At 38.2% G+C, this 25,101-nt stretch overlaps 1 protein-coding gene across 1 annotated transcript; it reads left to right on the forward strand.

Annotated features, from left to right (window-relative positions):
• The first annotated feature begins 98 nt into the window (after positions 1-98).
• On the forward strand, positions 99-23,307 carry LOC6620741 (UDP-N-acetylglucosamine--peptide N-acetylglucosaminyltransferase 110 kDa subunit). Its single transcript, XM_032714784.1, is given in 11 exon segments — positions 99-189; positions 251-353; positions 356-491; positions 10,274-10,484; positions 13,263-13,446; positions 13,502-13,570; positions 13,720-13,916; positions 19,253-19,448; positions 19,512-21,240; positions 21,297-21,477; positions 22,834-23,307. Coding segments are annotated over 10 exon segments (3,180 nt in total). The 5' UTR covers positions 99-189; positions 251-335; the 3' UTR covers positions 23,093-23,307.
• Positions 23,308-25,101: the final 1,794 nt, after the last annotated feature.

Genomic DNA, 25,101 nt, shown 5'->3' on the forward strand with positions numbered 1-25,101 from the left:
TCACTCAATTCTAAATTCTATGTGGTATAACATTGATATAATTAAAATATTGTTTTTGCCGCCGTAAGAAAAGGGTATAAGCCATTAAGTTGCTGTTCACAGTTTTCAATATATGAGTATGTAAATATTTGATTTTCTATTGCAAATCGTATTAACAGCTGAGTGGGTGTTTGAAAATAATTAAATCAGGTTGCTTTTATAACTTAATGCAATTCAAATTCATATTTTACGGATATTCTCTTTCTTAAAGGTTTAAACATGTAAACAACATCACACTGTCTTTACTTAAGGGTGGCTTATTGATTTTAGACACATGTTATCAACGTTGGATTTTAATGCATGTTGAACAAACTGACGAAGAAAAATGCAGTCTCAAGGACAAAGCCATCAACTGCCGTCCGCGGCCCATATATTATTAGATCAAAATCCGAATTCAACAGGCAGTAACCTAGTCGTAAAACAAAATGATATTCAATCTCTTTCATCAGTCGGTAAGAAATAACCATACATTTATATACATTGTATGTACATACGTTTCTATTTGATGTTTTTTAAAGAATACATCTAGTTAAATAATTTAGTTCTTTGATTATATTAAAGTGCAAATGAATAAGTTAGAAAGCGAATACAACCAAAATTAAATAAGGAAAAATCAATTAATCAAACAATTGGTTATGCCTGGCCCGAGGTAGATATGGGTGTCTTATATTCACAATATATTTAGAGCTGCATATGTTGTACGCATCTGAAAAATTCACACATTGCATAAAAATCGTCCAGTGTCTCAGCTTGTTTTGTGTAGTTAAATTAATTTTTAAGTTGCATTGGTCCGAACCTATGAAAGATACCAGGAAATTGTAAACGCAATATTTTGAAAAGAATTATTGACATGCTTAAGAAACAAACGATTTTCGTATTCTAAATGTGTATCCTTCTTTGAAGCCGTATGTAAGGGGTATCTGATAGTCGAGGAACTCTCGACTATCTTTCTCTCTCTAATATTAATTATTTTATTTTGTAAATACTTTTCTTGTTTGAAACAACTTAAACTTATTAAAATTTCTTCGGTACTTTTCGGAATTCATTCAGGTTTTTTTCAATAGAGTTTTCCCTTTTAAGGTGTTAATTGATAAGCTTCCGCTTCTCCGCGAAGTTTGACCAAGCTCAGAAACTCATGTATTATATGTATTAGCAAAATATAGAAATAATTCAAAAATTGTTATGACTTACCTTGGTTAATCAGCACCAATTGAAGTGCTTAATACTATCCTAATTTGTATAAACTGACCATAAATTTAAAATAGGCGTGTTCTTCGTATTGTATTATATTTTGTAGTGTATTATCATCGGAATATCACTGACTGCGTAGTGATAGATCGTGAAAATTCACAGACTCGGACCATTTTAGGGTAGTTCTAAATCTGGATATGTATGGTCTATACCTGGACTTCAATCTGCATATAAATATGCAGATGTCAGTGTGTTTATCAAAATTGACCACCGGTCAATCATCTTTCCTTTTTGTTTCTTAAGAATTATTTCTTAAACTTAGTTTCAGTTGCCTTCTCAAAAGTATGGAGCTTATACACATTCCTCTGATAATTGTAAAATTCGGTAGGAAGAAGCAAGCCTTGCTGTTTTATTAATTTGGCAAAAAGGGGTTAAAATTTGTTGCGGAACTTGACCAAGGAAGCTGAGGTCGTAAAAATCGAATTTTTAAAATTTGCAAGCTGGAATCGTATGCTCATCGTTTGCCCATGTTTGTTCAGCAATTATTTTTTTTTGTCCACGTCCAGTTTTCGAGAACTGAATTTTCGAAAACCCAAAAGTTGACTTTTTTGCGCACTTTTTTTTAATCGGAATAGCATCGATTGCCCACGATTGCCCACCCTTTAGAACCTTAAAAATATTGTATAAATTAACAGACAACAATTTTAGTTATTGCGATTTATTATGCGACTATGCGCGTTCTGATGAGTTTTTTAACTGAAGACAGAAAACTTAAGCTTAATATGAAGTAGCCCGTCTTCTGAAGCAGCGCTCACGGCAGAATGCTGACATTGCGCTTCACACGCTCCGGGCAGTAGAATGTTGGAATGCAGGAGTCATATTTCGCGACTTAGTTGCAGTCGCGCTGACGTTACGGCGGCCGCGTCCGGTCTTATCGTGGAGTTAGCGATTTTGGCCCTGCGCGTGTTAACTCCTCCCCGCGTTAGGTTAAAGTCGTTCTCGGCTTTTCGGGAAGGTATCGTCATCTCGATGCTGGAGTCGGGGTGTCGTCTTTTGACTCGACAGTAACGGATGCTTTGGATGATCCCATAAACAATTAGGACCACGGCGATGGTGACGCCGCTGCTTAAAATGGGTCTCGAAATGATGTCAGATTTCAGACTACCAATGTGTTGGAGGTTCTGCAGCGACAGCTCGTGCAAGAACGGCAAGCTTAGTTGATCTCGATGGCTAGCCACATTGATCTGAGAGGCCACTGCCGCAGCGGGTTTCTTCTTTAGGACGCCCTGGTGGTTTTCGTAGTGGGTGGCGTTTAGAGATATACGATCGTCATATGTGGCTAAGTAGGTTCCACAGATCATCTTACTGCTGCCGAGGCTATCTTCGACCCTGAAGGTTGCGTGGTTGATAATCAGGACACCTTCTTCAACAAGTGTCACCGGATCCAGATGGCCAAGGAGAGAATTGTTGAGCGCAAGTCGGGTTCTGCAATCTCTTGCAGAAGGTGGTACTCATGGCTGCGTTACATTCCTTGACGGCGTAGATTCGTGCACCGCATTCGGCTACTACATTATTATTCTCAAAGTCTAATATTATCTTATTATGTTGAACTGGGAAAACGTTAATTTTTTTACAAACTGTTTCTGGTTTAGGATATTTGATTAAGAAATACAATAAATCGTTGTTCTGAAAGGCTTTAACGCTAGATACTCTTAAAATATCTGCTAAGCTCGTATTTGTGAGAAGTTCATTGGCCAGCTCATGAATGTCAACACTCCAAAATAAGGGGGCTTCTTAAATTTATTTCTTCTAGGTTTGTAATAATTATTCTATTTTTAGCAAGTATACTTTCAAATAGGTGTTCTTAGTCCGCGTTGTCTGTTTTACTTATTGCATTCATTGACCTTGTAATTTCGTTTAGTCGAGATTGAAGTTTCGTATTTATTTCGATCTGTCTATTTGCTGAATCTATTAATTGCCCTTGTTTAAATTTAATCTGTTCCCAGTCGTCGAAGTCTGGGGTTCCGGCTATTACCTTGAGTGCTGTACCTAGTAGATTTATACGGCGAGCATGTCTATGGTGTACCCTAATCGTAGCTATTAGTGATTCTATGTGCCCCAAGTCAGTAGTTATTAAATTTCGCATATGGTCTTTTCCAAAGTAGTTCAGTTGCCGTCTGGTATCTCCAACATAAGTTTCATATGAAGTTATGTTATAAGTGTGTCCGAGATATCCGTATCTGTCCCATATCGTTAAGTCACCGTCTATTATAGGTATGTAGTCTGCGTGTGAATAGTCATTAAGTTTCATAGTCGTTATTGTCAAGGTGATTGCGGAAGCCAGCACACACAAATATCCTAACCTGTAATAAAAATATTAAAATTAAAAGTTCTATAAGCGATGAAATTTTTTATTTATTTATATTTGTTTTTTTATTTTTTTTTTTTTTTGGTTTTACTTAAGGTTGTCCTTATGGACCACCCTCCCTTTTATTAGAACCGTCGTACCTAAGTCAGCATCAATGGCTTCTTCCGTGCACAGTGGTGACAGTTTATTACCCAATCGTTTGTTCGATTTTAGCCATACTTTTTCGCTTACTTTATACTTTTTATGGATTCTATCTCGGTTCATGTACCCAAGTTGTTTTTCTTGCGCAAGTACAATTTTATCCCTAGTTTCTGTTAATAAGTCCGAAGGGGCGGAGTAAACTAATACTGTCGGTTTTCTGTTTGTTACTGAGTGAATTGACCTATTATACTCAATGGTCGCCAAAAGGATTATGTCCCTGGTTTCGTTAAGGTGTTTATCTATTTTTAGACAACGGGCTATTTCTGTAAGGGTACTGTGGAATCTTTCCACTTGACCATTAGAGGTGCTGTGGAGTGGTGGGGCATTACAAATCTGAAGATCAAAATTGTTTAGTATATTTTTTATTGTTTCGGAATTTAAAGATTTTTCGTTGTCGCAATAAATTATCCTTATTTTGGGAAACAGGTTTACCAGCTGTAAAATCGGTGCCTTTACGTCCACAATTGCGCGTGAAGTAATATATTGGACGACCGCAAACTTTGAGAGTTTATCGACGTATGTTAAAAAAAATGTTTTGTCGGTACTAAAAATGTCAACATGCAATATTTCCCCAACATATGATGGGATTGGGGTCTCGCCCATCGCTTGCTTGACCGGATGTCGATTATATTTACCCATTGAACAAACCTTACAGTTTACGACAATCTCTGTTGCCAGCGAATTCATCTTTGGGAAAAAATAGTCCCGGAGAATTTGCTTCACATTTTCCTGCGCTGCTCGGTGCGCTCGGTTATGCTCTGCAATAATTATTTCTCTCTGTTCGGTTTTATCGACAATGTCTATCACGATATTTTTGGAGTGTCGGAATGTGGTTGACGGAAACGCTTCTACTAGACTGTGTTGTATGAATGCCAAAATGGGTAGGTCGCAATGTATTGCGTTAACTACTTTGGCATTTACAATGTCTTGTACTGTTTGCAAAAGTGTGTTACGGTCGACAAATCTTATAACGTGCCTGGTTTTTTCCTTGAACAAAATAGTAGATCTAACTGATGGGGCGTTAGATTCTTCAATTACGATCTGGTTCCTAAAGCAATTTACAGGCTTTTCGGTCGTTTCGATAGTATAGGTAAGAGATTCTTCGCTATGTATTGTGGCAATATCAGAGTTTGGGCAATCTTCGAGTACATTTACATTCTGGCGAGATAGGGCGTCTGTAAAAAATATTTGCGTTGTGCTCGTCAATAAAAGCTTTCCAGCGTTTTATCTTCGCATTTGGGTTCCTATCCGACACGGCAAAAGTCAACGGTTGATGGTCCGTGAAGATATTTAAATTCTTTACGCCATATAAATAATTCCGAAGATTTTTTAGGGCCCAAACAATGGCCAAGAGTTCCCTCTCATTTGTTGCAAAGTTTACTTCGTTGTCTCGTAATGTTCGAGAAATCAAGGTAATTGGACGTCCGTCCTGAGACAACACAGCTCCAAGACCGTGCCCTGAGGCACCCGTAGTTAAATCGAATGGTTTTTTAAAGTTTGGGTATGCTAAAATAACGTCCTCAGAGGCTAATACGTCTTTTAGCCTTTAGTTGATCTTGTGTTAATTCAAGGTTTACTTTCCTTGAATTGTTGGCACTTATTTTACCATTTTCGCCTTTTAAGACGTTCGTTAGGGGTCGTGCGATGTTGGCAAAGTCTTTTATGAAGCACCTATAATAGCTTGCTAGCCCCAAAAATGATCTGAGACTAAACAAGGTTTTTGGCGGTTTGAAGTCTTTTATGGCCTGAACCTTACTTGGCGAAGTTTGAATCCGTGAATCCCAGATATTCCACGCTCTTTTTGAAGAACTTGGATTTTTCTTGAGACACCCTCATGCCAGCCGTCTGAAGACTGTTTAACACCCAATCGATGTGTTTAACGTGGTCTTCTTTGTTGTTAGAGAAGATAATTACGTCGTCGACGTAGACATAGCAGGTGTTCCCTATCTGCTCTCTTAAGACATCATCAATGGCTCTTTGAAATATGCTTGGCGCATTTTTCAAACCAAAAGGGAGTCTACAGAATTCATATTTTCCGTTGTTTACGGAAAAAGCGGTTTTTTCCCGGTCCCTTTCCGCTAATTCGATTTGATGAAATCCCGATTTGAGGTCAAGAGTAGTAAAGTACTGTGCCTCGCCCATATTTGATAATATGGTTGAAATACTTGGGATGGGGGGGGGTACTTATCATCAGTCGTTTTTTGGTTAAGTTTACGAAAAGCGATGGCCATACGCTTTAGCTTGTGGCCCGATTGGTCTACCCCCTTTTTATCGACAACCCAGACCGGGTTGTTGTAAGGTGATTTGGACTGTCTTATTATGCCATTCGCTAGAAGTTGTTTAACCTCTGCGTTGACAAACTCGGATACGCCCATTGGGTAAGGGTACAGTTTAGAATATACTGGCTCCCCGTCAGTTCGTATTGTGGCAACTGTATTGATATTGTAGGGCAGGGACTCATTAACATCTGCAAATGACCCTGTTCTTTTATTAATCATTTTGTTAAAGTCATCTTTAATGACTTCAGAAACATCGTCATCGTCTATTTTAATGAAGTTTACGTTCTGGCATTTTGTAAACTTGATTGGCTCTGAACCGCGATCATAAGTGGTACAATTTTTTTCGAAATCAACATTGACGTTAATCTTTTTTAGTAAGTCTAGGCCAATAATGCCGTGAAAATCACTCAGATTTTCTAAAATAAAAAAATATGTTTTAGTTTTAAAAAGTTGAATTTGGCACTTCCGTTCAATTCTTGTATGACCATGTAGTGATTTTACCTGGAATGGCTTGTCGACTGGCACAAAGTGTGGCAGCCCTAGAAGTGGCTTAATGTAATTTTTCGAAGTCCCTGTATCGATAAGAAGTTTTATGGTCTGCCCTGCTACTGTACGTGTGATGTACGGAAGCAGGGAGTGACCCCTAAAAAATTACAGCTTTCGACCTCAGACAGATCGTCTTCAGCCGCATTTGCCTCGGATTCTGCCTGTTCCTCGTATTCGGTTTTTTGTCTTGGGGCATGTGGTTCAATGATTGGCGACTTTTCGCTGAATGACCACCTTTAAAATTTGTTGCTTGAGTGGGCTGTCTAAAGCTTGATAACGTGTCTACTTCCTTGGGTTCGGAAGTTGATTCTTGTGGCTTCTGGTAATATCTCTGTCTAGCGCTACCTGAAGTGTTCGGCTTTTGACCGTTACCTTTCTGGTAATGGGGATTTTTCCTAAATATAGTGGGAGCGTCGCTCTCTTGCTGAGGGTTTTGACGCGAACCTTGGGACCTCTGATTCACAGATTTTTGCGCTTTTTCCTCTAAGTGCCGAGCAAAGTTTGCGGCAAAAATGCTTCTCTCGTTACTTGATTCTGCCTCTTGTGCTAATGCCAGGGCAGTCTGTAAGTCTCGAGGTTGGGCTGGAAAAACTGCCCATTTTAGAGATTTCTTTAGGCCTGAGATAAATGTGTGAAACGCATCGTTTCTATATTTGTCATTTAACACAGCTGCCGAAGCTGCGTCGTGGGACATGAGAGTTTTGTTAGTTAAAAGCGTCAGCTTTCTTTCTATTTCATCGTAATATTTTAAAAGGGGCTGGTCACCCTGCCTTAAAGTACCTAAATCTTGTTGAATTACGTGAACCGGACTTTTATCGGAATATGTGAAATCCAGTCTAGCAATTATCGCGTGAAAATTTAAAACTGTATTAAATGATGCTAAGATCGCATCTGCAGATCCCCTAACCTTGTTGCGTATTATGGCAACAGCCTGATAATGCCTAGAACTTCCGTCATAAGCTTCGAAGACTTTATATGCGGCGTTGGCCGCTTGGCGCCAAGAGATATAATGTTCTTGTTTGCCGTCGAACTCAGGAATAGATTTAACTATGTCTAGGGGCTCTTCACATCTAACTTCTGGTATGATTTCTATAGGCTTATAAGCTGTCACCTCTGGCGCAGTAGCCTTTAAAGCGTTCAGTTGTTCTATTAAAGTTGCTATTTTTTGGTCAAATATTTGTGCTTGCTCTGCCAGACAATTTCGTATGTGAAGGTCAATCTGTATTGATTCTTGTTGCGTCATTGTGCGGTTTTTGTATTCTCGGTAAGAGGGGATATAGTCTTCTAAACTACTGTCGCTAAATCTTTTCTGCATTTATAATGGCACAATGAACAAATCACTTACATGTATTTCATTTCTGGGTAACTGCTTAAACTGCCGATGCGTGCACTTGTTGATTTGTTGATTTTTTCTTTACTCTCTCAACACTTCGTGTTGGGGTTCTATTTTTTTAACTTGTATGTTGTTTTAACCGTTTGTTTAGCTTTTTTATTTTTATTCTTGTTTTTACTTTGTTTGCTGGTTTGTTGTGTTCTTGGTCGGAAAAAATACTTCACTTTGCATTTTTTCGTTTATTTGTCACAGCTTTGGCTGGTGAACAAATATTCTGAGTTCTATAATTAGCTTTGCACTTATAATTTGTTTGTCACAGTTCGCTTCGCACTTTTCCGTTTATTTGTCACAGCTTTGGCTGGTGAACAAATATTGTGAGTTCTATAAGAGTCCCGTGGGCGCCAATTAACAAACAACAATTTTAGTTATTGCGATTTATTATGCGACTATGCGCGTTCTGATGAGTTTTTTAACTGAAGACAGAAAACTTAAGCTTAATATGAAGTAGCCCGTCTTCTGAAGCAGCGCTCACGGCAGAATGCTGACATTGCGCTTCACACGCTCCGGGCAGTAGAATGTTGGAATGCAGGAGTCATATTTCGCGACTTAGTTGCAGTCGCGCTGACGTTACGGCGGCCGCGTCCGGTCTTATCGTGGAGTTAGCGATTTTGGCCCTGCGCGTGTTAACTTATACATTAGAGAAAATAAGACATGCAAGTTAATTTCGGTGCTAGAGAATAAAGCGTTTGCCTATCTCTTAATACTAAATATTATAAAAAAAAACGTTTGCCCAACCAATATTATTTGTTTTTATCGTTTGCCCGCACTTGAAAACACTTCAACAAAATATTTTCCTTTTGCCTACGCTTAAAAATAACTAATTTCGTAAGTCCACCTCTTAAAAATCAATATTTGCAATAAAAATAGTTTGCAAACCGTTTAATAATATTTTATTTCGTTTGCTCGTTTTTATCTAAATGAGTTTTCATCGTTTGCCCATCTTCTAAAATTAGTTACCTAGTAACTAGGTACAGGTTTACAAATTCGAAGCAATCCAAAGCGTGTAAAAAACGTAGGATTTTAAACTGTAATTCATCTTATGGAGACGTGCATTGAAGATCTAAATCCTCCTAATAATCTTTTTTTTTTAAAGGAACTAATTCTATTTATTAAGGTATCAAAAGGAATCGTTCAGTAATTTCTCTGTACATAACCTAATGTGTGATAAAGATAAATGAGACCAATTGGTATCTTAATTATAAAGTACAAAAGAAAGAAAAATCTAGTCTAGTTATCAATTACTTAAAATGTAATATGTTATATTATCCTCCGGGTAAGGAGATCGCTGGGGTGTACTCTCTTCAGTCTTCGGAGGGAGATGGGATCAGCTAGGATAGTTGCTAGTCGGTTCGGGTGGGCCATAAGCCTGTCGGCATAACGGCTGCTGTGGAAATTAATCTGATCCCCAAGAAGGGTAACTTTCAGATCTCTTTCGATGACCATGTTCGTCACGTACCATTGGAGCCCAGATGCGTGACGTGCAGCTCTCGACTGGACCACACGGAGCATATTAAGCTGGGATTTGGCAGCAGTTCCCCACACCTGGATGGCATAACTAACTCCACGTTGGAGCGAGAATGGCTTTGATTAAAAGCGCCTTAGAGCTCATTTGCAGTTTGCTGGAGTGGAAGAGCCAGTCGAGCTTTTTTAATCTGAATTGCTTATATGAAGCATATTTAACTTTAACAATATCTTCAAATAACTGACAGGGTTATCAGACTTAAAAAGTTCGATACCTAGCAAATGAACATTAGAATAATAAAGTAAATGAAGAAATATATAAAGAAAAACTAGAAAGAATGAGTCGGATTCCCCGACTATCAGATACCCGTTTCTCAGCTAGTGTGAATGCGAACGCGAATTTTCATAATTTTTCTGGGATATCGATAGATATTGGGGAATGAAGTAAGAAAACATTTAAAAATTGTTCCAAAGTGTGGGCGTGGCAGTTTTGTGCGGTGGAGTGGACGTGGCAACATGGGTCAACAAACTTGCGCTGCGTCTTTGTCTCTAGAATCTGTATGCTGAATATCATCTCGACGTACATACGGACAGACGGACATGGCTAGATAGACTAGATTTATATACTTTATAAAGTCGGAAATGCTTCCTTCTGCCTGTTACATACTTTTCAACCAATCTAGTGTACCCTTTTACTCTACGAGAGACGGGTATAAATATATATGTACATAAGAATATATATTAACATACTGTAAAAAAATTATAATGTTTAAATCGATCTATATTACAATATAGGTTTACTCGAGTTGGCCCATAGAGAATACCAAGCTGTTGACTATGAAAGCGCGGAAAAGCATTGCATGCAATTATGGCGTCAAGACAGTACAAACACTGGAGTTTTGTTGTTGCTTTCATCTATTCACTTTCAGTGCAGACGTCTTGATAAGTCAGCACAATTCTCAACATTGGCAATAAAACAAAACCCTGTGCTGGCAGAAGCTTATAGGTAAGTACTTTTCTACAAAAATAACCATATAAGTTGTTATGTTAAAACACGCCCATTTCTGATGACTTAAAACTTGAGTCTGTTTTTATGATAGCTGGCATAAAATGTACTCGTCTGATGACAAATATCGAGCACATAGTTAGAACGGGGCAGAAGGCAAATTTTAGTGTTGTTGACTTACCAAAAACTACACTAATGATAAACTCGAATTTTCATTAAAAATGTAAAAATTTTACAATAACCAATATTTTCACACACTCCCCGACACTCGAACAGGACGGACGATATTGTTGTGCGGTCTGTTGATGCGGTAAAAGTCAACAGCTCATAAGCTAAACTTTGGGGCTGGAAATTTTCGAACCACGTCGTCCTGGATTAGTGCCGTCGTATGAAGGTCACAGTGGATCGTATTCACACCATTAGGAATAATGATGTTTGCGAGATCCTCAAGCAAGGATTGTTTGCACCAGAAATTTATTGAGCGCCGTCTCTTATTTCCAAGCAGTATAAAAGTGCGTTTTCAAGGGGAGCGCGCCTCTCCTAAAATTATCTAGTTTGGAAGCAGTTCACAGATTTGTCCGTGTGTGTGAGGAAGGAAGCTGACGCTTTTCCTAAAATACGCGGCTTTTCTGCCGATATCCTCATGTTTGCATCATATAGGCTCATTAGGACCCAATGGGCATCTTCTGAAACGATGATGACGTCATCAACGTCGCGTTCAGCGAGCGTGATTTGGTGATAGCCCGACTCCAGAGCGAGTGTCGTGAAGTATTTGTATTTTCCGAGATTCCCCAATGTCATTGAGATATTCCACATGGGGTATTTGTATGGTACCTTTAATTTAATTTGCGAAAGTCCAGTACCATACGCATTATTGCCCACTTCGTCGGTGCCCTTATTGTCTACGATCCATATTGGGTTATTGTAGGAAGACTTCGACCTTTGGAAAATGCCATTTTTGCCGTGTGCCGTGTGCTGCCTAGTGATGTGTGGGTTTTGCCCTATACTTCCATGCGGGTTGGCCTTTGGAGGTGGCCTGTTGTCGCTCCTGTACTTTGGGATACTGCTTACTACCTACGACGTGTCGGCCCGGCCAGGATTAGTATGTTATGGGACAGGGTGTATCGTCCACGGTCGAGGCAACGCTCGGCCTGGGACCACCTTTGCTGACCACTGACTCCACTGACCCTTTCAGACACGCCAGGATCTTTTCCTCCACTCCCAGGATCACTCTTCCCTTGCAGTGCTCGTCCTTCACTTGCTGGCTTTTTGCAAATGAAGATGCGAAAGTGTACCGTTCGTGGTTAGACTCTACTTCTTGCGCTAAGGCGAGCGCTGTTGGCGTGTCGCGAACAGCAAATCTGTGAGGTTGCGTCTAAGTCCTGGAACGAAAACGCGCAAGGCGTCGTTACGGAACTTCTCACACAGCACCGTTGCTTCCGACGCTTCGTACGACATAGTGGCCTTGGTGAGCTTCTTCTCAACCTCGTGTATGTAAAATCGAGTCGATTCTTAATCGAACTGCGTTTCACTGCAAAGGGACTATTCTCTCAATTCTAAAAGGTTGAAAAACCTGAATTTATGGCGTTTCTGTCCGGACGGGAGCAATCTGAACAGCCACGATTTGGCTGGCCAGTTCTTGAATTTTATTTGTTGTGGATGCGTTAGCACCAGTGCAGAATTTTCTGTTGAATCCTCACTATTGAGTCGCTAGCTTATAGTTTAGAACTCCTATGTATGTTGGTATGTTTTATAAGTAAATTGTTACGACCCGATTTTTCTATTTTTTCTCGCTACGAATTGCAACGGCTAGCTCAGAGAGTTATAATCGATTTATTCTACTGTTATATAGGTGACTCCTCCGGTGATCTCGCTGCTCCTGCGGCGTTCCTCCTGCAACGCCTTTCCTTCGTTGTCCTGGGTACTCCTTGACAACGGACGACGTGTCGGCCCGGCCAGGATTAGTATGTTATGGGTCAGGGTGTATCGTCCACGGTCGAGGCAACGCTCGGCCTGGGACCACCTTTGCTGACCACTGACTCCACTGACCCTTTCAGACACGCCAGGATCTTTTCCTCCACTCCCAGGATCACTCTTCCCTTGCAGTGCTCGTCGTTCACTTCCTGCGGGCCACTTGCTGCCTGACACTTCCACTGTTTATTATTTCGTTACTTGTCCGCGCGTTCTCACTCCCGAAATCCTTCTTTCAACGCTCCGTCTCACTACTTCCTCTCACGCGCGGTCTGGTTGACTGCATCCCCTCTTCCGCCTTCAGACTTAGTTCTCAAGTGACCCTTCTCAATCGACAATGAAGTCGGAAAGGACTCCCAGAATTATCCTACACACAACGAAATCGTTGCTGAATGCATCGACCAACACTGTGGACACATTTGCACCATCTAATCTAACGGAAGTAAACATCTCCGCTTGAAAATCATCTATCAGCCTCTCATTAACATGGCGAAAAGTATTAGGAAAAAATTAAGCAACATTGCCATTGCTACAAATAATAGTTACCACAGTATGCTGTCTGGAACTTTTTTAAGGAGAAGCATAGAACATAAATGGAAAGCTAGTGGAAATCCGGACGCGAAATTTCATAATTTTTCTGTGATATCGATAGATATTGGAGAATAAATTGAGGACAAACTTCAAAATTGTTCAAATATTACTTAATCTTACATTTATTTTTGACTGTAGAGCTGTGATACATGTATATAAAATCATAGATCATTATTTTCCACCGACAAGTAATTTACAAAAATCTTTTATTTTTAGTAATTTAGGAAATGTTTTTAAAGAGCGCGGACAGTTACAAGAAGCTTTAGACAACTATCGCAGAGCTGTACGTCTAAAACCAGATTTTATTGATGGATACATTAATTTGGCTGCTGCATTGGTTGCTGCTCGTGACATGGAGTCTGCTGTTCAAGCTTATATTACAGCGCTACAATATAATCCTGTAAGTTTTATTTAAATTCCTATACAAATATATGCTTTATTGTACACATTTTTAGGATTTGTATTGTGTGCGCAGCGATCTGGGAAATCTCCTTAAGGCCCTCGGTCGTTTGGAAGAAGCCAAAGTATGTATAGATCAAAATACATCAAATTAGTAGACTAAAAAATCCGAGTTTTGCTTAAACTGATTTTAAATGGACAAAAGCAAGCCCAAACAAACAAAATTCGAATAATCATATATTAAATAACATTATTTCTTATATTATATTTTTAGGCCTGTTACCTAAAGGCTATTGAAACATGCCCTGGCTTTGCAGTTGCATGGAGTAACCTTGGATGTGTGTTTAACGCTCAGGGAGAAATTTGGTTAGCTATACATCACTTTGAAAAAGCTGTGACTCTTGATCCCAATTTTCTGGATGCATATATAAATTTGGGAAACGTTCTTAAGGAGGCACGAATATTTGATAGGTAAGACCATTACTTACATTTAGGTTTACCCCACTAAATGTATATTATGTTAGTGATTTAACCTAAGGAACGCGGCAGATTATTGTATAGTAACACCAAGTATTTTATTAAACGCTTTATTGCTGATCTTTGACTATTTAGGGGTTGTCGCTCCACGTCTTGACTTTTGATCGTCTTCGAACCGAAACTTTTTATACTCGTTGCTTGTAGAATTAAAGTTTTCGTGTTTATTTTTCGCAATTTATTAAGAGGGGGTTCTTTTTCAGTTTTTCGTGTTTTAAATGATTAGCTTTCTTAATAACCCTTTGAATCAACGATTTGACCGGGGTTTCGCCACTTTTTCTCGAATTTTGACGGAGAAGTCGTGGGAATTGCACGGTATTCGACGTATGGACCTACGATCTGCCGTGTTAAAGACAATGTTATTGCGACCTTTATAGTTATTTCCATAAGTATACTTGTTTTTAATAAAATTGGCTATAGTTTTGCGATGTCTCCCTGGTTTATCTGCAATTTTATGAAAAGACAGCCCGCATTCATGTCGCAAAATTAAAGCAAATCTTTCAATTTAACAACATAAAAAATTTTCTCGTCCTGCCTTTCAAATTACGGAAATTATTAAAAACTGCATTGGGGGCGCTAATCTGATGATGCAATTTACGTGCTTAATTTTTCGCCGAAAATAAAACAAAGCGGAATTAAAAAGTTAACGGTTCTTCACCGGACCTCTTTTTTTTATCGTCAAAGAGAGAGGGGATATCAGTGAAAAAAAAAAACAATAACATTGATAGATTTTCGTGCAATGGCAAAATACAAAACATAAGAAGAAACGGAGTGATGCAGGGGGCGCTAATCTGATGATGCGCAGTGTATACTATGACTACGTAACATTACTTGGTGGTGGAGATTAAGAAACCGAATAAGGGACCCGATTCTAGCGAAGGACGAAGGACTTCATGAAGGACGCTTCGTATATATAAGCTGCCTCACATGTCCTCGGGGTATCCACCACTATGGGCCCCCAAAGACTCGGGAGTTAACCGCCGCTCGTGGCGATGACATTTAAAGATGACGAGATAGGCATCCTCTACTATCCCTTCGCCGCAGTCCGTACAGCCGTCGTCTGTGCCATGCCCGCAGCGCTAAAGGTGGGTGATCAGCCTGTGGGTCCAGCGTCCTTTGGAAAAGTTTTCCCACCCGGAGCCTTCAATGGCTCTTTTAATCGTGTTTGTGACCGTGGAGATCGCGTCCAGCGTCGACAATCCTTTCCGGAATCCGTACTGGTTTGGAGGGGACTTTCTTCGCAGTCGCTATTGCTTCGTCGAGCCTGGCCGCGATCACCTTATCGAAGACCTTGCCAATCGTGTCCAGCAGGCAGATGGGCAGCCTGACAGATGGAGTAGCAGTGTCGTGCGCTTCCATCTGTCAGGAAACGTTACCTCATTCGGAAACGTTAAACATTTGTTGAACAAATGCCGGACTTCTTCGGGTTCAGTTGAGGTCGTCCAAGACGCTGTTAAATGAAACCCACCATATAAAGCACGTATAGACTTGACTAGGATCAATAGCCGAGTCGAGTTGGCCATGTCCGTCCGTATGAACGTCGAGATCTCAGGAACTATTAAAGCTAGAAAGTCGAGATTAAACATATAGACTATAGAAACATAGAAACATAGCGCAAGTTTGTTGACACATATTTTATTGTTTGTCATACCAATTTCCGTAGGTATTCCAAAAACACTTTGGCCACGCCCTTCCTTACACCTTCAAAACGCCCGAACACACAGACACACCTTTGAACAATTTTGTAAATTTGTTTTCAAATTGTATTTCCCAATATCGATATCCCACAAAAATTATGAAATTTCGCATTTCCCCATTAGCTGACTAACAGGTATCTGATAATCGGGGAACTAGACTATTGCATTCTCTCTGGTCAATTTTTGTTGAACTAAATTTCTTATTTTTTTCTTTCAAAATGCTGCTGAAATAAAAATGGGAAGCATTAAAATAAAATGCAAAAAATACGTTTTATTAAATGTGTCACAAATAAGATCTTTATAAATTTAAATTAAAAGGGGCCCAAAATGATTGAAAGGGTACGATGAACAAATTACGAATCCAGTAAAAATCTGTAGAAAGGTTGGAAAAAATTTGCTTGTTGTTTTCAAATAATATTGTTTTTTATTGACATCCGCAGCCACACTTTCGGATTTAACCAAAAGAAACATCTATTATACGCTTAATTCGTCACTAAAACTATAAAGCTTTTGAAAAAGTCATAGAAATTGATATATCAGTCTGGCAATTAGGTCATTTTAACAACAAAGATTACAAATCGAAATAATATGATTGGATGGTATTTGCCTCACTTTGTAGTCAAAACTCAGGAAGAGGCATTAGAGATTTGGTTCTTCTTCTTCGCTGCGGCTAACTACATGACTAAGCTCTGTGCTGGGCAATGGGCCGTAACAAGTTGTAGAGATCATAGATTTTTTATTTTTTAAGGAATGCTTAACGAAATAAGTTGGTGAAAGATAAGAGAATCTGTAGCTCGTCGGCGTTTGGGTTGGCTGGTCTTCCCTTTACAGATACCCTTTCGCTACAGACATTATTTAATAATATCGAGAATTGAGCGTTCTTTTGACAAAAGAATATGTCAGCTAGTATAAGAAGGAATAAGTATATTCAGAAAAGGATAGTTTCAGCAAAGAGAAAGGATACGAAATTTTTTGCTGGCCTTGCCCTACCTATGATCATTTTCCCTAAGAGCAGACTTTCACTTTTCTTTTTCCGAACCAAAATTTAAATTAACTTTTCTTTGTCAGGCATAGAATTTCGAAGATTCAATTTCCGCCTGTATGTCGCTACACAAGAAATAAGAAATTTGACCGCGAAACGTTTCATTGGAGAGGGAAACTCACTTGATCACCATAGATTTCCAAAACTTCCCTGGTGCAGCTGATATAAGACTTACATCTATTTGCTTCAGTCGGCAATAAAAAACTTCGGCACTTAGTGTATATAATTAATATAATAATTAATTTATTAAATCCGCGGGCAATAGCTGTAGCTGTCCATTAACCGAGACGTCGTGCTTGCGAAGTTACATTACCGATGGTATATGATATGATGATATGATGGTATAAATTCTGTTAGTATGTTCATGTCTCTTTATAGCCGTTACTCGTAAAGTAAAAGATTCGATGAAAAGTATGTAACAGGCAGAAGGAAGAGTTTCCGACCATATAAAGTATATACATTCCTGATCAAATTCAATAGCCGAGTCGATCTATCCATGTCCGTATGAACGTCGAGATCAGGAACTATAGAAGCCAGAAGGTTGAGATTCAGCATACAGATTCTAGAGACATGTTGACCCATTTTGCCACGCCCACTCTAACGCCCACAAACAGCACATAACTGCCACGCCCACACTTCTTAAAAACGTGTCGATATTTTTTCACTTTATTATTAGTCTTGTAATTTTCTATTGATTTGCAATAAAACGTTTTTTTGCCACGCCCACTTTTGAAAATGTGTTGGATATTTTTTCATAATTTTATTATTCGTGTTAATTTCTGTCCATTTGCCAAAAAAACATTTTGCCACGTTCACTCTAACTCCCTAAAGCCGCCGAACTGGTCACGACCACACTTTGGAATTTTTTTAAAATTTTTTCCACACTGAAAATTTTTTAAAGTTTTTCTTATTATATTCCCCAATATCTATCGATATCCCAGAAAGTTATGCAATTTTGCCTACGCACTCATACTGGCTGATGAGTAACGTGTATCTGATAGTCGCAGAACTCGACTATAGAATTCTCTATTGTTTTATCATAATGTTATTAGTCTTGTAAATTTCTATTGATTTGCCAAAAAACTTTTTGGCTTACTTTAATACTTTTATACTTTTTAAATTTATATCAAAATATTTTTGTAAAGCGTGAGTGGTGGGCGTGGCAAAAAGTTTTTTTTTGTCAAATCGATACAAATTTACAAGACTAATAAATTTATGAAAAAAAAAAAATCAAATAAAAATGTGGGCGGCAACATGGGTCAACAAACTTGCGCTGCGTCTGTGTCTCTGGTAACTGTATGCTTAATTTAAACTTCACTAGCTTATATCCTGATTTCATACGATGTTCTTGCAGACGGACATGGCCAGCTCGACTCGGCTGCTATTGATCCTAAACAAGACATATACACATTATATGGTCGGAAAAGCTTTCTTCTGCCTGTTACATACTTTTCAACGAATCTAGTAGAGTAAGAGGTTCTCCTCTACGAGTAACGGTACCCCTTACACTGAAGTGCCAATCGTTTGGCATTTCGACATTCGAAAAAATTGATTCAAAGCTGGGGGCGTTACAGTTTTGGGAGACCTTTGGAAGTTAGAGTGGACGTGGCAAAAATGTTTTTGGCATATCTAAAAAATTGCAAAGAGAAATGATAAAATATAAAAATGAAGTCTTTACAGTCTGCATGCTTAATCTTAACACTTCAGAATTTATAGTTCTTGATATCTCGGAGGGATGAACGGTCGTAAAGTAAAGGAACGCAAGTATTATTTAGAAGATTGTCTAACTGCCAAAAGCTGTTACAGCCTGACGGGTATCTTGTAGTCGGGAAATTCGACTATAACGGTATTTCTTTTATAATATTATAATTATATTTATATAAAAATCGGACTATATAAAATACATGCAAATCTAGCCTTGAAAACTGCCGAATTAATAATTTATAGACTTACAGTATAAAATGAATCTGAATACGATTTCATTTTTCATTCGAATATGAAAGCTATTTAACCTAACCTATTCAGTTGATAAACAGTGTGAAAACATTTGCGTTTATTTACGTCACAAAAATCTATTTCGTTGTATCCGTGCTTATGTGTGTTGTATATACACACGCATATTTTTTTTCAAAAGAATATTAAACGAAACTAATATTGGACGCGTGCTCTTATGTATGTTAATAAAAATATTTTTTTGTCGGCAGACAATTTGTGTACATTTTTTGTATTGCAATACGTTTAATACAGTACTAGTATCAAAAAGTTTTCTACTTAAATGGAGTATCAATCCGTGATGGTTTATACAGTAATTAAAATATGCTGTTCGGACGAAAAATATACAAATAAGTTGAAATGTACAAGCAACGGCAGAACTACCTTTTCAATTATTTTCCAGTTAAAAGTTTTATGGAAAAGGTACGTTTAAGTTCATTTGAGCAAATTACTATTGGCAATCGAGAATATATACAATAATTTGGACAACCTATTTATGAAATTAACACTTCACACATCTTAAAATATTTAATAATTTTCAGAGCTGTGGCCGCCTATTTACGTGCATTAAATTTATCTCCGAATAATGCTGTAGTTCATGGCAATTTGGCATGCGTCTACTATGAACAAGGTCTTATTGATTTGGCTATCGATACATATAGGAGGGCAATTGAACTGCAACCGAATTTCCCCGATGCGTACTGCAACCTTGCTAACGCTCTTAAAGAAAAGGGGCAGGTATGCTTTATTATTTTGTGTTATTTATGTTTTTGGTGTGCTCTAACTAAGTAATATTTATAGGTTAAAGAAGCTGAGGACTGCTATAACACTGCACTAAGACTATGTTCAAATCATGCAGATTCCCTTAATAATTTAGCTAACATAAAGAGAGAGCAAGGGTATATTGAAGAAGCTACGCGGCTTTACCTAAAAGCCTTGGAAGTTTTCCCTGATTTTGCTGCTGCTCATTCAAACTTGGCATCAGTTTTGCAACAGCAAGGCAAATTAAAGGAAGCGTTAATGCATTATAAGGAAGCTATCAGAATTCAACCCACATTTGCTGATGCATATTCGAACATGGGAAATACTCTTAAAGAATTACAAGACGTCAGCGGGGCATTGCAATGCTACACTAGAGCAATTCAAATTAACCCAGCGTTTGCTGATGCGCATAGTAATTTGGCAAGCATACACAAAGATTCCGGAAATATTCCTGAAGCCATTCAGTCTTACCGAACAGCTCTAAAGTTAAAACCTGATTTTCCCGATGCATACTGCAATTTGGCTCATTGCCTGCAAATTGTTTGTGATTGGACTGACTATGATATTCGCATGAAAAAACTGGTTAGCATTGTCACTGAGCAGCTTGAAAAAAACCGTTTACCATCCGTGCATCCACACCACTCGATGCTCTATCCGTTGACTCATGATTGTCGGAAAGCAATTGCAGCGCGACATGCTAATTTGTGTTTAGAAAAAGTTCATGTGCTTCATAAAAAACCGTATAACTTCTTAAAGAAGTTGCCTACAAAGGGGAGGCTTCGAATAGGTTATCTTAGCTCGGACTTTGGGAATCATCCTACCTCGCATTTAATGCAATCTGTGCCAGGTCTTCATGATCGTTCAAAAGTGGAAATCTTTTGTTATGCCTTAAGTCCAGATGATGGTACAACATTTCGACACAAAATCAGTCGAGAGTCTGAAAACTTTGTGGATCTTTCTCAGATCCCTTGCAATGGCAAGGCAGCGGACAAGATATTTAATGACGGCATACATATTTTGGTTAATATGAATGGCTACACAAAGGGCGCAAGAAATGAAATATTTGCTCTTCGCCCTGCTCCTATTCAAGTAATGTGGTTAGGCTATCCAGGTACTAGTGGGGCTAGTTTTATGGATTACATTATTACGGATTCTGTAACTAGTCCAATAGAATTGGCTTACCAATATAGTGAAAAATTATCTTATATGCCGCACACATATTTTATAGGTGATCATAAGCAAATGTTTCCACATTTAAAGGAACGAATTATTGTCTGTGACAAACAACAATCTTCCGTTGTTGATAATGTAACGGTTATAAATGCAACAGATTTATCCCCCCTTGTTGAAAACACAGATGTAAAGGAGATAAAAGAAGTTGTTAACGCACAAAAACCAGTCGAGATAACTCATAAAGTCGCGGAGTTACCAAACACAACACAAATAGTATCAATGATAGCCACTGGTCAAGTGCAAACATCTTTAAATGGCGTTGTAGTTCAAAACGGATTGGCCACTACCCAAACTAACAACAAGGCCGCTACTGGTGAAGAGGTACCACAAAATATTGTAATAACTACTCGTCGTCAATATATGTTACCCGACGACGCTGTTGTGTATTGCAATTTTAATCAGCTATACAAAATCGATCCACAAACCCTCGAGTCATGGGTAGAAATTTTAAAAAATGTGCCTAAGTCAGTTTTGTGGTTATTAAGGTTTCCAGCAGTTGGTGAGCAAAATATTAAAAAAACCGTCAGTGACTTTGGTAAATATGATTTTCTTTAATTAACGACATAAAAGTAAAACATATCTTATTTTTAGGAATATCTCCTGATAGAGTAATATTTTCCAATGTTGCGGCAAAAGAAGAGCACGTACGACGGGGTCAATTAGCTGATATATGTCTTGATACTCCTTTATGCAATGGACATACAACATCTATGGACGTTTTGTGGACGGGTACCCCTGTCGTAACTTTGCCAGGAGAGACATTAGCCTCAAGGTATGTTCATGGAATTCCCTACAAAAGATTTTCTATCACCCCGCTTAGTTTCGTCTTTTTAATACCCGTTACTCGTAAAAAGGTATATTCGGCTCTGTAGAGGGTAGCGTTTCCGACCATATAAAGTATATATATTCTTGATCCGGATCAATAGCCGAGTCGATCTGACCGTGTCCGTCTGTCTGGCGGTTCGTATGAACGGCCATATTTCTATTAGTCATGTAAATTTTAATCTATTCTTTTAACTTTTTTCCACGCCCACTCTTACGCCTACAAACCGCCCAAAACTTGCACGCCCACACCTTTGCAAAATCTTTTCATATGTTTATTACTCTTGCTGTTACTCGATTTTTTTACTCACCGATATCTATCGATATCCTAGAAAAATTATGAAAATTCGCGATCGTATTTCCACTAGCTGAGTAACGGGTATCTGATTGTCGGGGACTTCGACTATAGCATTCTCTCTTGTTGTCTTCTGCATTCCAGAATTTCATTTTTTTCTTGGGTTTAAACCTTTTGACATCGGCGTCTTATATCTTTAAATGTTAGTCTCACCATATGAGATCTCGCGAACTATAAAAGATAGAAAGTGGAAAGTGTACATGAAGAAAATAGTGACTCAAGTTTGTGCCAAAAGATTACCTCCGATCGTCAAACGTTTTTCGAAAGATTATTAAGATTTTACTGGTTGCGCTTAATCAACTCCATTATTATGATCAAAAGTTGTTCGCACCTACTAAGATATAAATAGTGACCGACACAACCTAAGTTTGCTTCGGAGAATTGCAAATTCATATTTAGTCACAATAGTTCAAATACCGTCAATTCACTGTACTGTGTTTTTCGCGTATTTTTTGTAAAATATGAAAAAAAAAAAGTTTGTATTATAGCTGCCTACAAATGTTTCTACAAATTACACAACAAAACACCGAATTAACCTTATTAAGAACTCCAAATGATACATTATTATAAAGCCCATTTTAAAGATAAAGATAGTAATATAGAATTTTTTAAACATTTTTCAAAATACCTAAGAAAATGGCAGCGAAACCCAAAAGATTGTATATGTAGAATTAAGTGGCAAGATTGTGCAGTAGGCATTTTGCATATGCAATTAATTAAAATCATAAAACAATTAGGTTAATTTACTCATATTAAACTACAACAATGAAGAATTTAGGTTTGTAGTTGTGGATGTACTTAACAAATTCACAGGCCAAAACTCATAACAGAAAGTAGATTATTTTCTGTGACGCCCTGAAATACTGATTTGTATTATGTTTTCTTTTCCTATTCAAAATTTTTGTTTGTTTATGAAAATATATCAATTTTATGCATTCGTTTTCGTTTCAGAGTGGCTGCCTCTCAGCTTGCTACCCTTGGATGCCCAGAGTTAATAGCGCGTACAAGAGAAGAATATCAAAATATTGCTATACGCCTGGGAACAAAAAAAGAATATTTGAAAGCCTTACGGGCAAAAGTATGGAAAGCCCGCGTAGAGAGTCCTCTCTTTGATTGCTCACAGTATGCCAAAGGATTAGAAAAATTGTTTCTACGAATGTGGGAAAAATACGAAAATGGAGAAATTCCGGACCACATTTCAGCAGTATAAAAAAACTTTTATAATGTCAATTGCAATTTGGACATGGGAATCAAGAGATATTCATATAATTTTAATATAAAAAGCAACACTTTAAGTAGCTCGTATGTAACACATATGACTAATACTTCTATGTAAAAAGCAAAAACTGCATACCCTATTTCGTTTAAATATTATTAATAAGATGTTACTTTTTATGAATAAAGTTATACGACATATAATAAGGACATATAAATGTATAAATATGGCACGGAATATTGTTACTGACAAAATTATTTCAGAATATAATAGAAAAACAAAAAAAAAATGTTTAATAGACCTATAGATATAGATATAGAAGACGGTCATCGTTATCAAGATTGCACAAGATTGGTTGTGGCAAGCCAAATACCTGCAAGCCATCTTGTGTAAAATGTGAAAAACACACAATCCTACTCCAGAAATGCTCAGCGGATGAGAAATTACTGGATGGATGGCTTTGAAAACAATCAACACAATTCAACATAGGGCGAAGGACAACCGTCCATACGCGTCTTAGATCGGATAGTAATGGGACTGTTATCCAGTATCTGGATCGGCAGTAAGTGTCATAGGGGGCAATCTAGCGCAGCAAATAATAAAGAGTCGTTTAAGCGAGGGTTGTCGATTTAGCACCCCTCTATAGTTCAAAGGAAGGGAACTTGGCTTTTCTTAGCCAAGATTTATATTTAGGTATTGATTTTTGGTCTAAGTTTAAGTTGCTGCCAGCGGAGATGGAAATAACTTCTTTAACTCACTATCTTTTTACACAGCAACAAGACTGGTTAAAAAAAGTAATACAAGCATTTCCTTCATGTTTCGTTTTTGGCTTGGGAAAGACTTCTATTCTGTCCCAGTTTTTGATACTGGAGATGCTAAGCCGGTAAAGCAGCGGAATTTTCCAGTGTCTCCAGATGTGCAAAAACTTCTATAGACTGAGATTGATCGTATGCTTAAGCTTGGTGTAATTGAAGAGTCTGATAGCGCTTGGTCTTCACCAGTAGTTTTAGTGCACAAACCCGGGAAAGTGCGGCTCTGTTTGGATAGCAGAAAGGAGAATTCAGTCACCAGAAAAGATGCGTATCCTCTCACGCAGATAGAAGGGATTCTAGGTCGCCTCCCAAAAACTATGTTTATTTCTAGCCTCGATCTGAATCAAATATTTTGCCCCACTATAAACGAAAGCTCACTGCTAAACGATCTTCAGCGTGTTAAACCGGTCTATTCGCCAGGTCCCGACGGAATCCCTGGCTGTGTGCTCAGATTAGATCTGTGCGGAAGCCTTGTGCAAGCCTCTACTGAAACTTTATACCTTATCTTTGGAATCTTCACAATTCCCTCATATATGGAAGGAGTCCTTTGTGATTCCTCTTCACAAAAAAGGTAGCAAACTGGATGCAAGCAATTACAGAGGAATCTCTAAATTGTCGGCTATCCCAAAACTTTTCGAAAATGTTATCACTCCTCATTTGCAGCACCTTTGTAGATCAATCATATCACCGTGTCAACACGGTTTTATGAAACGCAGATCTACAACCACTAACCTCTTGGAGCTAACTTCTTTCGTAATAGAGGGTTTCAAAAATAATCTTCAAACAGATGTCATCTACACTGATTTCAGTAAAGCATTTGACTCTGTTAATCATTACCTTCTAATAAAAAAACTAGATCTTATAGGTTTCCCTGTTGATCTTCTAAATTGGATTTCAAGCTATCTGAATGGCAGGACACAACAAGTTCTCTTTAAAAATTCGTTATCTTCTATTCTATCCGATCTAGACCGATTTCAAATATGGTGCCGTGATAACATATTAGACTTAAATGGCTCCAAGTGTAAAGTTATGACCTTTTGTCGTGCCAACCCAATACGCACGACTTACACTCTAAGTGGGTGCCCTCTGGACAGAATAACACGAGTTGATGATCTTGGTGTTCTTCTGGACCCAAAACTAAAATTTTCTGACCATATTTCATCTATTGTCAATAAGGCCAGGGGTGTGCTT

This window comes from Drosophila sechellia, chromosome 2R (assembly GCF_004382195.2).
Source record: "Drosophila sechellia strain sech25 chromosome 2R, ASM438219v1, whole genome shotgun sequence".
Classification (NCBI taxonomy): domain Eukaryota; kingdom Metazoa; phylum Arthropoda; class Insecta; order Diptera; family Drosophilidae; genus Drosophila; species Drosophila sechellia.